General features: G+C 40.4%; 1 protein-coding gene and 1 long non-coding RNA gene across 3 annotated transcripts in view; one reads left to right on the forward strand and one right to left on the reverse strand.

Annotated features, from left to right (window-relative positions):
• ADCY2 (adenylate cyclase 2) overlaps positions 1–15,462 on the reverse strand; it is a 168,069-nt gene that overhangs the window by 111,349 nt on the left and 41,258 nt on the right. For both annotated transcript variants that reach the window (XM_087721923.1, XM_087721922.1), the window contains exon 3: positions 6,043–6,204. In XM_087721923.1, coding sequence (XP_087578049.1) covers positions 6,043–6,204 — 162 coding nt within the window. The remainder of the gene's footprint in view (positions 1–6,042; positions 6,205–15,462) is intronic.
• LOC148044493 (uncharacterized) overlaps positions 1–15,462 on the forward strand; it is a 1,189,713-nt gene that overhangs the window by 109,627 nt on the left and 1,064,624 nt on the right. The gene's annotated exons all lie outside the window — the stretch shown is intronic.

Here is a 15,462-nt window from a genome sequence, read left to right on the forward strand (position 1 = left end):
CAGATCATTTTGCAGGTCTGATCTGCAACTACAAGAAACGTTTGGTTGAGGTTATTGCTGCCAAAGGAGGGTCAGCCAGTTATTAAGTCCAAGGGTTCACATACTTTTTCCTCCCTGCACTGTGAATGTTTACATGTTATGTGCAATTAAACCATGGCAACATCTAATGTTTGTGTAGTATTATGTTCAGCAGACTGTGTTTTTCTATTGTTGTGACTTAGGTAAAGTTCAGAGCACATTTTATGACCAATTCATTCAAAACTCCACATAATCCCAAGGGGTTCACATACTTTTTCTTGCAACTGTATATAGTCAAATAAAGGAGGGATAATGATAATAACGTATATCGTGGCACGACAAAACCACACTCATCAAAATAGCGGTGATTAAACCGTGTCGCTAAAGCCGCGATATCATCACCGCACGTCATCACCGCCGCAACAACAGCGCGGCGACAGAAGGGCGATACATGCTTCGTTCTTCGCCTCTGTACCTCCAAAGGTAGCCTGGGCTGACAGCGGCAGCGGACACGGGGCAAAGTGGGCTGTCCAGCAGCAGCCCACAGGAAGGGTCCAGCGGGGGGCAGCAGGAAGCCCACGGGGAGCCCGAGCGGGGCCGGCAGCAGCAGGCGGGGCGCGGGCTCTGTCGATGCCACCCGCCCTGCCTCTTTCTCTGGGGGAGGCGGCGGCGGCGGCTGAGGCTCTCCCGGGGCCGGTGAGATGTTGTTGAGGAAGAAGAGGGCGGCCTGCCTCCACTACGCATCGCCGCCCCGCTTGCGAGCCCCTAGGTTTAGGGTTAGGTTTAGGGTTAGGTTTAGGGTTAGGTTTAGATTTAGGATTAGGGTTAGGGTTAGGTTTAGGGTGCTTCGGTAGGCGCGGATTTTCCCTCCACGGTTATGTTATTGCGGTAGGGTTGTTTTTTTCTTAGCGCTTCGGACGTCGTGGATTTCCTCCGTACTTATGTCGGTGTGGATAAGGGCTTCACAGTTTTGTGGTGGAACCAACGTATATATATATGTATGGGTACAATATAAGGAAATAGGATGTAGATTGTAAACAGTGATTTGGAAAGAAGGATAGAAAACTTTGTTATTAAATATTATGGATGTTTATCTAGAGTAGGATATAAGGATTTAGTGTCTTTGGAGGATTTTAGAAATAGTAAATGAATTGCCAGTATGTGGTTATGTATTAAATCTTGGTATATTTTATGATGGGACATTTAAACAACTATAGTCAAATGAAAATGGAGGTATGATGGTGGTAACATGTATAAATATCTGAGTTAAAATACTTGAGTTAATATAAATTATGCTTGATGACTGTGGAAGAGATGCACAAAAGTCTTTTGTAACCAACTGATACACTTTCTACAGCGTGTAAAAAAGGGAAGGTTTTATGTGTTGTGTTTGTTTTGAAAATAAAAAATAAAAAAGACTTTAAAAAATAGAATAGAGATTTGGAATATCCTCTACAGCTTGAGGCTTTCCCCCAGAAAAGTAAAGTATGATTCATATGATTTAAAAAATTCATCAAGTTCAGTACAAATTCTTTTTTCAGATCTCTCAAAGATTGTTCAGAAAAAGAACTATCAATTTTCTATACTGGGTATAGGATTAACACAGGAATGTTAGGGCAGCTGGTTTGAACATTTCCACTGGGACTCGCTATTTGGTTAGATAATATGATTGTTGTGAATCAGGTTCATGGGAAGAAGCTGTGGATAAAGATGCTAATATGTTGTTACATTACATTTCAAAAATCTGGAACTTGTTGTTTATGAAGAAGGTAAGAAATAGCATGCTTGGACTGCTGTGAAGGAGATTGTGTATTTTTAGGAGGAAATTTGTGTACCAAACTCTAAAATTTCAGTTAATTAAATCTGTCAGCTCCCAGCCTTTGAATTATTGAAATCGTTTTGTTTTGTTGGACAGACAAGACTAGAAAGTTGGCTTGCTTGATTTCATCTGGTTGATTCCCATTCCTATCTAAATTGTGTGTGTGTGTGCGTGCGTGCGTGCATGTCAGAGGTGGGTTCCTATCAGTTCGCACCTATTCGGTAGAACCGATTCATCAAATCTACCGAACCAGTTAGAAGAGGTTCCACCAGTGGACCCGGAAAGCAGGCCACACCTACAGAAGAGGTTCCAAATTTTTTTGAAACCCACCACTGGTCCTTGGATATGATTATTCTACACTATCATGCTCATATTTGTAAAACTCAGTGCCTCTGTGAAAGGTAAGGATGACTACTGCGTTTGTGGTGCAATCAGAACATTGCGTGTGTTGAAGTTGTTTTAACGCAAACCAAGGATGCCTTTTAAAAAACAAATTTACATCATATTCTTATGCATGCCAGTGCTGTGTGTGAGGTAATTTAAGGGGGTTCTGACAAGTGTCGTCGGCATCTTCATATTCGGTCACATGGGCGGCAAGCCACTCCCATCCGGTCACATGGGCGGCAAGCCACTCCCACAAAAGAGGCCACATCCACAGAATAGGTTTGAACAATTTTTGAAACCCACCACTGGTGCGTGTACATATAGATATGCACAAACATACATACTTGAATAAATATTTAAAAACCATAGTAACAATATTTTGAAATTTGAATTTTTATTACCAGATTTTTTTTTCTTTGATTCCTGTTAATTTCTTTTCTTAAGGGGCTCTTTTTTAAAAAAACCTTCTTTTTTTTGTTAGTCATCTTTTAAATATCCCTTTATACATTTAGTTTTTTATGATTTTATGGCCTTTAAATAAACCTGGTAGTAACTTCTTCCAATTATTATGTTTTTAAAGAAAATGCAATTGTATAGTGTTTAAAATTCACGGTGTGCATATTTGTGTGTATGGACCAGGGGTGGGTTTCAGGCGGTTCGCGGCAGTCCCCGCGAACCGGTTGGTCGGCGAACCCGGAAGTAAGGAACTTCCGAGAACGCCAAAGGATCCACCCGCCCGCCCGTGTTTCTTACCCGGTTTTGACGAGTTCTACGCTTCCACGCATGCGCAGAACGCATACAGCGCCTGCGCGATCCTCCAGGAGCAGCTGGAGCATCGCACAGGCGCTAGTACACATGCGTGCACTGCGCGCGTGCATGAGGACGCCGCCAGCCCCGTTCCAACCGAACCGGTTGGAACGGGGTGAGAAACCCACCCCTGGTATGGACATAGATGCATGGACATAGATATTGATATAGATAAAATGAACTCTGTTTTTTTAGTCCTCTAATCTAATGGTTGCTCAGACTTGGAAATCTGGATCCTAAACCTATGCACTGCTGCTATAGATATGTTTCCTGTTTTAAAGGAAGTCACTGAAGGTCAGTGACAGCATTAACGGCCACTGCCTCTGAAGGAAACTAATCATCTTGCAACTTTGGTTAGGTTGCTTGAGAGATCCAATCACACCTAAAGCCAAAATATATTACCTACTTCCAGTTGAAACAGATTTTAAACAATTAAGGCCAGCCTTGTGAATCCCTGAAGCAGAGAGGAAAGTTTTGCCGTTGAAGGAGCCTTTCATATTTAGTTCATTTCTTGAGGCACACTAGCAGTTTCCTCACAGCACATTTGTGTGTGTGTGTATGTGTGCGTGTGCGTGTGTAATTGTTTTATTCTACTGCAAGTACAATTTCCTGCAGATAAGAACTATGCTGTGAAAACGATATCACTCTTCTTAAGAACTAGAAAACAAAATGTGGGTTTTTTTTAAATAGAGAAAATAGCCCATCACTAAGGATAATGGTTCTCTACTGAATGGAATAATTGTATCTATTACTTTATCCTGATTGGATTTACTTTTTCTAAGGGTGGTAATCAGCTGGTAGGAGTAAGAATACCATACAGAAGAGAAAATCAGATTGGCAGTAATGTCAGTGCTTCTTCTTTTTCGTGTAAGTAGGCATTGTATTACAAGGCAGCTAAATGAGCATCTAGAAGTAGATAAAAGGTAAACTGTCCTTCAGGTGGGTGACCTCAGAGATACATCTCTCTAGCACAGAGGTATTCAACTTTTGCAACTTTAAGATTTGTGGACTCCAACCAGTGATGGGTTGCAGGCGGTACGTCCCGGTATGGGTGTACCGGAGCCTGCCCGGAGCACTGGGTACCGTTCAGGTACAGTGCTTTAGAGGGCCCACCCACCTGCCCTCCTTACCTGTCTTTAAAGTCTTTGGGGTGTCCACGCACACGCACAGCGCATACAGCACCTGCGCAAATCAGGCTATTTTTTGCTCATTTGGGGGGGCACCCCCCAGGAGCACTCTACAAGTCTCCTAAGGCCTATTCATGCCCCCTTTTTTTGAAAAAAAAAAAAAACCTGTCCCGTTTTCGCGAAAAATGGGCCGTTTTCATGAGGTTTCCAGAGTGCAAAAACTTTTTTTAAAAAATTTTCCTCTTCAAAACCTTGCTACGTTTTATACTCAAGTGCGTCTTATACTCCGAAAAATAGAGTAGTACAGTTGTCCAGACTCCCAATTTCCCCAGACAACCTTGTGCGACATCAACATATTGCATCATCAAAACTTTGTGGGGTGTGGCTAGTTCAGAAAATTCATGAAATTATATCCTCAATTGCTCAATTATCAAGTAGAAACAAAACATAAACCATATTGCATTATCATTTTTACTGGATTAGTTTGTAGGATTGTGGAGGATGGGTGGTATTGGTTTTCAGAGTGATGTTGGTGAGGAAAGTATACATTTGAGAAATAAAATAAAATCAGCACACCCTCAACAAATAGGAGAGATGTTCTGGTAAAAAGTAATATGCAGTTGTTCTACATAGGATCTCTCCAGTAACAAGGATGCCATTTCAGCATAGCTGATACCTTCACCACATACAGTTATTGTCACAATTTCTGTGCTGAGGACTGCTGACTGAAACTCATAGGCTCAAAAAATTATTTATTAAATTTCTATAACCCCCCAACTCAACCAAGTGACTCTGAGTGGCTTTTAATTCTAAACATTTTTTTCTCAAAAACAGAAAAGTCCTGAAAATAATAATTACTATATTTTTTTAGATCACTCTTCCTCATCTTAAACACAGCACAAACATTAATCCATATATAGTTGTCTCTGCAATCATGAATGAAGATTTCACTTTGGAAAAATGGGTCCTGTGATCTCTATCTTGAAATCACTACTGCCAATTGAGGGGTATGGCTGCTTGAAAGTCTCCTCGTTCAGAGCCTTTACCTCCCAGATGTTATTTTTGTTGGCAAAGTTAATAAAGTGTAGTGCCTTCTCATACAATTTGCACAAATCAATATTTCCTAACAGATCCAGGAGATGCATACAGTTCCTATGAAATTAAGGACTAATAATATTCCAATATAAACAGATGTAGAATTCTAAGATATGATTTTTAGATGTACAATAACGGATCCTCTCATGTTTCTAATTATATACTGCTAGTGACGTGCGGTGAGGTTTATGGCTGGTGAGGCAGTCTTCTCCCCCGACATCCCACTGTCTAAATCGCTTTCTTTTTTTTGCCCGCCTGAGTTCTGACAGGCGGGCGAAAGAAAGTGGCAGCCCGCCGCTGGCTTTCTTTTGCCCGCCGCTATGTCCGACATAGAGGCGGACAAAAGAAAGCCAGTGGCGGGCTTCCGCTTTCCTTCTTTTGCCCAGAGGATGACCCTGCTTAACTGTTTAAAAAAGCCTCTAAAAAAATGCCCTCTACAGGAGGAGGCAAGGCAACCACGTGCCTCATCTACATAAGGAATTTTTCGGCTTTTAACCCTTGCTTAACTCTGCTCAAGTGATCATAAAGTCAGACTAAATGAGGCACGTGGTTCTCCCGCCTCCTCCTGTAGAGGGCACTTTATTAGAGGCTTTTTTAAACAGTTAAGCAGTAAGCAGAGTCATCCACTGTGACTCTGGCAGCAACTATCTCAGCCTTTTTCCTTTTACATTTTTTTTCCTTTTCATGACAGTGGTGATGCTCTGCCTCCCCTGACTGCATGTCACTGTATACTGCTGACATTTGCTGTCCAAGGCAATCATCAAAGCATTCTGGATGTTGCTGAAAACATACCTGCCAAACCAATTGTTCCTTCATGATGTCTGTGGATGATATATAGATGCTGAGCACAATGGTATGTGATGCAGAGGTTAGAACGCTGGCAATTATTGCATCCTGCATGTTGAAGGGCAGCATGGTATAGACGACAAAAACGATGAATAGGAAAAATGATACCTGTGCAGAGAAGACAAAAGCAACTCATATAAAAAAAAACAACTCAAAAACCCTTCAAAACTGCATTAGATAAAAGTGAAATAAGCTAGACCCCCAAAGTGTGATACACACTGCCTTGATATGCACCAAACATATTTGTTTTGGCATGGCATGATATGCAAATCTGACAAATTTCATTCACCCAGATTTATGGCTTAAGCATGGAGTATGAACTGAGATAATCTGTCACATCATTCAATCTTAACATTGAGTTAACAATCCAGTTTAGTTTGTTTTCCACATCGATGCTTGGAGTCTCACTGGACGGGATCTGAGACACGCTGTCCCTGCCGCGAGGATCTTTGTGAACGTTCTGGGGGCCGATGACAGGTCAAACGGCAGTGCCCTGTACTGGAAGTGCTGGCCTGCATAAAAGAACCTCAGAAATTTGCGGTGAGCCTTGCGAATTGCAAGGTGTAGGTATGCCTCTTTGAGATCTATGGATTGTAACGTAACCATCCTCTGCTACCAAATGTGATGTTCCCGTGGGTCGTCCATGAGGCCAATGTGGAGAAAAGACAGGACACGATCTTTCTCGAGATGGAGCGACGACCCAGATTGGGGGTCTGAGAGCCCCTTTTATTGAGATAGGACAAAGGCAGGAGGAGCAATAGCATGTGGTTAAAAACAACCTGTAAAAGTACAATTTCTAATCCACTGCTCAGGGAAGTTCTGTCTATATATGGTCAAATCCTGGACGTCATTGGTAGGGCACATCTCAGAATGTTATGTTATGCACTATCAGGATGTTATGGAGTTTTAGGAGTTTGTTTTCTCCTGTGTGGTTCAACGTGGCTCTGCAACTATATTACAACAATGGATGTTAGCAGATCTCCAGGCCTGATGCAGCCTAGTATTGACTGCAGGTATTGCATCTTGAACCTCTTGTATGCTAGGTGGTAGTTTAGCTTTTTTAGGTATAGTATGCCCCTCACCTCCCGGAGCGCTTTGGGACAAGGAACAGGATGGAATAGAACCCTGTCCCCTCCTGATGGTTCTATGGCCCTGACCTCCCTGAGGTGAAGAATTTCCTGTTCCATGAGAGCCTTCTTCACCGGGCACGTGGGGATTGGGCAACAGATGAAGTGACGAGGCAGGGGTGAAAGAAACTCTAGAGTCAGACCCAGGCGGATTGCTTGCAGCACCCAGTGGTCTGACATGGTGCTCTCCTATTGGGCGTGGAACAGCTGAAGACACCCTCCGATTGGAGCCGTCCGCTGATGGTCACTTTTAGCACTGGAAGGGTCTGGAACCTTTAGGGTTTGGTTAAGGGTTAGTTTAAGGGTTAGGGTTAGGTTTAGGTTTAGGTTAAGGGTTAGGATTAGGTTTAGGATTAGGTTAAGGGTTAGGTTTAGGGTTAGGTTAAGGATTAGGTTAGGGTTAGGGTTAGGTTTAGGGGTTAATTTTAGGTTTAGCGTTTACAGCGTGCTTCTGTCTCCGCACTGTTGTCGCCCTGTTGATAACGTCAGCTACGCAGTTTCATCGAGCGCGGTTTAGTCGAATGCGGTTTTGTGGTGGAACCCTGGAACCAAACCCCCCACCCGCAGAAGAGGCGCTTGGAGAAGTCCTGAGACTTGGGGTTTTTTTTTAAGTACAGTACAGAAATTAACTTTGGAGAAACTCATAAATCATTTTAATAAGGGGTACACAACCCAATTTCAATGTGTTTGCAGATTTCTTTCTTTTTTCTATAGTCTTTATAGTTCACTGATGCGCTTTAACAAAGCAGGAAGGCCAATTCAGCAACTGAAGTTTAGGTTACGTTTAGGTTAACCATAGTTGAGGCTACTTAGATATGGGTGGTGGGTAGTTGCCTTGTCAGATGGAACCTAGGATCTGCAATTAGAATTTGCAGGGTACATGAGAGAAAGACTGAGAGTGAAATGTGGGCATTCAGGTGGGTAGGCCATATAATCCAGTTAGTGAGAGAAAGAAGATATAAGGTGGGGACCTGGGAGTAGGTTGCTCACAGAGAAGCAATTTCATTGTCTTCAAAAAATTCCACTTTCTAGTCCTAGAATTCACTTCACTTCAATTCAATTCATTGAACTTGTATGCCGCCTTATTACCAGAGGGACTCAGGGCGGCGAACAAACACATGGGGAAGGGGCCATACAAAACACACAAGACAAAAACAGAAAACAGAGACATTTTAAAACTACTCAACAGACGCAGCAATTCAAGTGGGGCCAGGAACTCATTAGCCCCAGGCCTGCCGGAACAGCCAGGTCTTGGCGGCTTTGCGGAAAGCCTGAAGGGTGGTGAGGGTCCGAATCTCCACAGGGAGATCGTTCCAGAGGGCCGGAGCAGCCACAGAGAAGGCCCTCCCCTGGGGGTCGCCAGTTGACACTGGCTAGCTGATGGTATCCGGAGGAGGCCTAATCTGTGTGATCTAATTGGTCATAGGGAGGTAATTGGCAGGAAGCGGTCTCTCAAGTACCCAGGTCCGATACCATGTAGGGCTTTAAAAGTAACGACTAGCACCTTGAAACCAACCCCAAGTCACCAGGTCCCCAGAAGTCCTGGTTTCTGGCTATTGCTACCAAATGTCAAGTTGTTCTGTAACAAAGCAATCCTTATACAGAATCTTCCTGAATATGATGGCTGTTCTGGTGCACTACCAAGACTTGAATGGGCCTAAAATAAGGGTATTTTTCTCTTGAAGATAAAAGCACCTGAATTTCAAATGTAGCAATAGCACATGTTCAGAAGGGAGCATGACAACTGTCATCCATGAAGGCCTTCCAGGGGTTCTGTGCTACAGTTGGTTGTAAGATCCTGTGGTTGAAGCTGAGTTATAAGGATGAGTTGGATTCGTTTTGGCTATACCAGTGGTTGGCAACCTTAACCACCCAAAGAGCCATTTGGACCCATTTCCCACAGAAAAGAAAACATGGGAGCCACAAAACCTTTCCCACGCCCGACTATTTCCTGAGCAGCCACAAAGCTAACATATGTAGTTGAATTAAACATGCTGTTTTCTTCTGAAACATTTCTGTTCTTGGATTTATCCATGGTTGGCCTACCAAAAAGCTCAATAAATTGCGTGCTGGCGGGTGTCACACATTGGCAGTTGTGACGCATATTTTGAGCGACAGGGAGCCGCAGCAGAGGGACAAAAGAGCCACATGTGGCTCCAGAGCCGCAGTTTGCGGACCCCTGGGCTATACCAACCTCCTTGTTGCACAGTGACATTTCTGCCTGGTTCCATTGTTTGGTTTTTATTATTTATAAGGTCTTGCTACATTATTGGGGATGTTTTACTGGTTGTTTTTATTGTAAGCCTCCCATAGTTACTGAGTTGGGAAGTTCTACAGACTTGATTAAATAAATACCTTCCTTGATATGACCAGCTCAGTATACTCAATCATTAAGGAGATTGTTATCTGTTACGATTGTTATGAGCTGAGGTGGCGCAGTGGTTAAATGCAGCACTGCAAGCTACTGCTAGATCAGCAGTTCAGCGGTTCAAATCTCACCGGCTCAGGGTTGACTCAGCCTTCCATCCTTCCGAGGTGGGTAAAATGAGGACCCGGATTGTTGGGGGCAATATGCTGACTCTCTGTAAACCGCTTAGAGAGGGCTGAAAGCCCTATGAAGCGGTATATAAGTCTACTGCTATTGCTATTGTTACAAATTGTGCAGCAATTGGCAAAAATCTTGTTCTTAAAAAAAAACAGATTTCAGTTAAATCCCCATATCATATGAAGCAACACATTTATTTGTTGGTTGCACCTTCAGAATAATAAATACTTTCTCTGAATGATATACAAATATATATTTAAGTAGCACTTACTGCCCAAGCCGTAAATAAACTCGAAGACACAAACAGCTGGGCTCACCCAAAGTGTTAAGACACAAGCAAAGTATATTATTGCCCAGCCCTAGTGTGATAAATTAAGGCACAGTATCATATTATAATACTAGTACAAAAAAAAGCTGATACTTAAAGACTGGATAAACTGTGTAATGCAGTGCGTCTATATTGCCTTAACCAGACAGACCTGAGCAGTGCTCTGGAAGACTCCAATATATTGTTTTTTCCCTTCCCTATCTGCAACAAATGGAAATTCAAAGGCATTTTTCTTTAGCTCAGAGCCTTGTCCTCTCTCCACCATTCTTGAAGACAAATATAAGAAGCTTCCTATGGTGGAGAGACAGTGCACTTGTGCTTCACGGCAGGACAAAACTATAAATTGGTTCCTCCTCTATTGTCTATTGTACAGTTGCTTGTGACAATCTTATTATCCTGCTCTTTCCCAAAACTATCAAACTGCACAAGTCACTTATACACTTCTTGATTAATTGAGATGAGACCCCTGCCTTTATGTACAGCTTTATAACATTCTGTGCAAGCAGCCTATTGAACATGAGAGACTCTAAGTCTCGTCCAAGTAGACCATTATCTGCATCACTGCAGCATGTAGCTAATCCTGTGCCAGTTGCAGGCTTCATAGTCCCACATACTCAATTAGAGCCTAGAATGGCATAATATGCTTGCATGATCACCTCAACAGTGTTAGAGAAGTAGGTCTGTACCAGTGGTGGGTTTCAAAAATTGTTCGAACCTACTCTGTGGGTGTGGCCTCCTTTGTGGGAGTGGCTTGCCACCCATGTGACCGGATGAGAGTGACTTGCCGACCATGTGACCGGATATGAAGATGCCGACGACACTTGTCAGAACCATCTTAAATTACCTCACACACAGCACTGGCATGCATAAAAATATGAGGTAAACTTGTTTTCTAAAAGGCATCTTTGGTTTGCGTTAAAACAACTTCAACACACGCAATGTTCTGATTGCACCACAAACGCAGTAGTCATCCTTACCTTTCACAGAGGCACTGAGTTTTATAAATATGAGCATGATAGTGTAGAATAATCATATCCAAGGACCAGTGGTGGATTTCAAAAAATTTTGGAACCTCTTCTGTAGGTGTGGCCTGCTTTCTGGGTCCACTGGTGGAACCTCTTCTAACCGGTTCGGTAGATTTGACAAACCGGTTCTACCGAATAGGTGCGAACTGGTAGGAACCCACCTCTGGTCTGTACCCAGATTATAACATAGTGAAATATTAAGTAGTTATTCTAAAACCCAAACCTTTAACTTCTAATTGCTAATTTCAAATTAGAGAATTCTTAGTTTATCTAGTAATTGCCTCTTTCCTTAGATTTAGGTGTAATTTCATTTTAATGGCTCAGGAAATTAAGTTCTTGGATGCTTTTTAGCTGTTTTTTATTCTTCCTGTTTTGTATAGTTTTAGATTGTTCATCTTTGTTGCTTGTGCTCCTAGTATATTTTGTATGGATCTTCACAGGCTTAGTCAAACCTTATTTTGTAGTTATAAAGAATTGCTTTGCTTTGATCCTAACCGCTGCCCTGAACTAGCTTTCCTGTCTGGTTACCCCTCAGAACATTTCTAAACTGGATGAAGTGAACTGGATGAAAATTCCTTCCACAAGCAGTCCAATATAGGGCTTTATACATTTTATACATTTATACATTTTTTATTTCTCTTCTTTTTCATCCTACAATGCCCTGAGGTTGTACCTAAAATATTTGGATAGAGGAAAAGTAAATGCAGTTTCTTCATATAGCTTTTGATTCCTGCAGTATACTTAAGAATCAGAACAGTTTGATTTATTTTTTAATTTATATTCAAGTGATTCACATTCACTGAATAATAAACTAAAATTCCAGTGTTACTTTTCCAAATTTTGCAATGTATTTCTTCCATTTAAAAGAGCATAACTATGTGTGTATATAAGGGAAACCATATTCAGGGAAGTGTATATTAGTTGAAAGAAGTTTTATGAACACATTAAATGCCTGGAGACATATTAAATTTGGAAATAATATATTAAAATACATATAAATGAAAAATAAATAAAAACTTTTATATTTAAAAATATGAATCCTGAAGTTTACATCTAGTTATAAATCAAACAATTTCTACAATTTCTAAGTATATTACAGTAATCTAATTTATGTAAAAGTTCACCTATGATTTCTTTATATTTCATACATTTGCCTTTGGTTATAGACCAAAACCTTGCAGCAGAATTAATCAAAAACGGTAGTAGCAAAGAAACATTTCTAATATAAAATACACCCAAATATTAACATTTTCATATAGTCAAATTCTTCTATTCATAGAGTAATTTTAGTCACTGTTTAATTTAATTCAATGCAATGTAAATAAAAAATAGGAAATTAATACAAAATCAATACTAATTTTAATACAAAAATGTTGAGCTCAGTTGAATACAATGCCTTCCAAATACAGTAACTGCAATAAATTCAAACTCAAATAAATGCAAAAGCAAGATGACACATTTCATGCAAACACATGATATTAAAGCAATATAGGAAAAAGAATTAAAAAAGGAAGCATGTATATTCCTGGATTGTAGAATTACAGTGATACAGAATAGATGGATATAGGATTTTGCCTTTAATTGTTTTAACACTTTGCCTTATCGTCATCAGTGGAATACCAAATATACCTTTTGGGTTTAAATCACATCTGGATCCTTTATGAGACAGAATAGCATTTTTGGGACTATAACATTTTGTGAACAGAAATGGTTCAGGACCTTTGTTCCTCATTATCTCTCTGCCCTGTGCCCCTACCAGGGGTGGGTTTCTCGCCCCGTTCCAACTGGTTCGGTTGGAACGGGGCCGGCGGCGTCCTTGTGCACGCGCGCGGTGCACGCATGCGTACTAGTGTCTGTGCGACGCTCCAGCTGCTCCTGGACGATTGCGCAGGAGCTGTATGCGTCCTGCGCATGTGTGGAAGCGCAGAACTCGTCAAAACCAGGTAAGGACCGCGGGTGGGCGCGCCCTTCGCCGTTCCCGGAAGTTACTTACTTCCGGGTTCGGCGACCAACTGGTTCGCAGGGACCGCCGCGAACCGGTTGAAACCCACCCCTGGCCCCTACATTAAAAAGTTGCTTTTTCTTTTTCAGGGAATATTTCGACTCCCAAGATCTTTAGTAGGAAATATTACAAAGTAGACAATCATTTTAAACATGCAATCCATCTAGCAAGCTCTGTGTCACACCCAAATCATTTAATAAGTAAAGTAGCGCATCACTGACTTGGATGATAAAGGATACAGTAAAAGAAGATGGAAAATGTCACTGCAACACGTAAAGAATTTATTTTCTTTCAAGTATTTTCCCCACAATGGCTTCTGCTATAAAATATTGCAGACTCTGCAGGCTCGGAAACTCATTCCTAAATGTAAATTGTTTTCAATACATCAAACAGACAATGCTAAAAGAAAGCTGTCTGGATCTTATTATAGCCCTCCACACTCGAATGAAGTTAGTTTAGACCACTGCTATTTTACTATTTCTTTTGCCACCAGGCAACACAGACATTTTTATGCAGACAGCAGAAGATACACTTTATGCCAGCAGCACAGAGGAATCTTTATCTCTGAATTTCCGTTAAATTATTATAATATAAAGTTGATTCCTTCCTTTAAAATGCTCGGCTTTCGTCATTTACAAAACAACAACTGTTCCATCCCAACCACAGCGTAGTGTTTCTGCCAAATATAGCACATGAAATGTGAATGTATCTGGTTTCATTTCCCACATGCAAATAGAAAGAACATCTTGCTATGTGGAAAGATTAACTGGTCTGTTTTAGAGCTCTCTGTTAACAAATGGGTCACTTCCTTCATAGCAACTGATTCTGGAGTAAACACTAAGAATTCACTGACTGTTGATGGTGAGTATATAGCAGGGTTGTGAAATAAAACTTGCTGCCCCCATTCCTTCACCTCCGTATGTCATGTTGCTACTGAGACTGAATTGACCAAAATTCTAAACCACTTTAGGTTGCATTCCTAAAAGTAAGCTTTATTGAACGTAGTGCTCCTTATTTTGAAGCAGACATTGTAAATTTCCACGTAAAACATCATCTGATCTTAAGTTCCATTAACTAAATGTGGTCTGAGATGTTCCAGCATATCTCTTTTGCTCTTCCCTTTGTTTAAAATCCTGCCTATATAAAAGCCAATGGGCTCAAAAGCTTGCTTACTGTATTAGTTTAAAGAAATAAATCTCACAACAATTTCAAGCCAGAGATTTTCAAAGCAACAAAAGGAATAATTTGAAACTGGTTGCGCTAGTCTCAGCTTTACCAAAGACTTTTGAGCGCAACCTGCAAAAATCTTCCATCTCATCAAAATATTCCATAGGAGAAAAATCCAGAATGTTGGAAGAGACAATTTAAATCCCCCTGATCCTGGCTTCTTGATTTGGGGCCATCTTCTATGAAAAGGACTTATGAGTTTCTGCAGTAAAATAACTACCATTAAACTTAGCCCAAAGGCCTATTATTGTATTTATTGCTTCACTTTGTTTTTCTTTTTTTACATTTTTGCATATCATTGATCCAACAAATATTAACGAATTACATTGAACATAAAGTAAGCTCCATTGCCCCAGATAATTATCATGAAGTCCTTACTGTTATTCCAACATTAACAAGAAATTACACTAAAATTAACTGAAAGGAAGAAAATGGCATTCATTTATTTGTTTATTTATCTTTTAATCAATTAAGTTCTATAACTATCCATCTCAGTCAATGACTGTTAAAATGAAGCTTACAATTTAAAAAAAAATATTACAATGTAATACTAAAACATTTTAAAGCCATAAAATAATTGTTTATAAATATATATTTATAAAAAAAAATAAGTAAAATAAATATACATAGTAGGCAAGATATTTGGTCAGTTAGCAATACATCCATGAAACTGGGCCTTCAACGCATTCAACAGCCCATGCTTAAGATCAGGTGTATTTCACCGCTATGAGAATTTATTTATTTATTTATTTATTTGTGTATTTGTTTATTTATTTATTTATGCTACTTCAACTGTAACCAACTCTTTAAATGGCAGACATTCCCAATTCCTGGATAGACATTAAAACAATAAATCTAATAAACAGACAATTAACTGTAAATTACCACCCCAAGAAACAAGAATTTTAACAATAAATCACGAACTACAAGGAGGTAAATCAATCATATAACAATCCCTGAAGGCTTTTTTAAAAAATTGGTTGCCTTAATAGCTTTCTTAAACGCTAGTAGGGTTGGTGCTAGACTAATCTCAGGGAGAATGCTGTTTCAAAGAAGAAGAAAAAGAAGAATGATGATGATCTTTAAATAAGTATTAAAAGCAGATGTTAATA

This window comes from Thamnophis sirtalis, unplaced genomic scaffold, assembly GCF_051295495.1.
Source record: "Thamnophis sirtalis isolate CommonGarterSnake01/CBP01778 unplaced genomic scaffold, rThaSir2_p1.2 scaffold_8, whole genome shotgun sequence".
Taxonomy (NCBI): domain Eukaryota; kingdom Metazoa; phylum Chordata; class Lepidosauria; order Squamata; family Natricidae; genus Thamnophis; species Thamnophis sirtalis.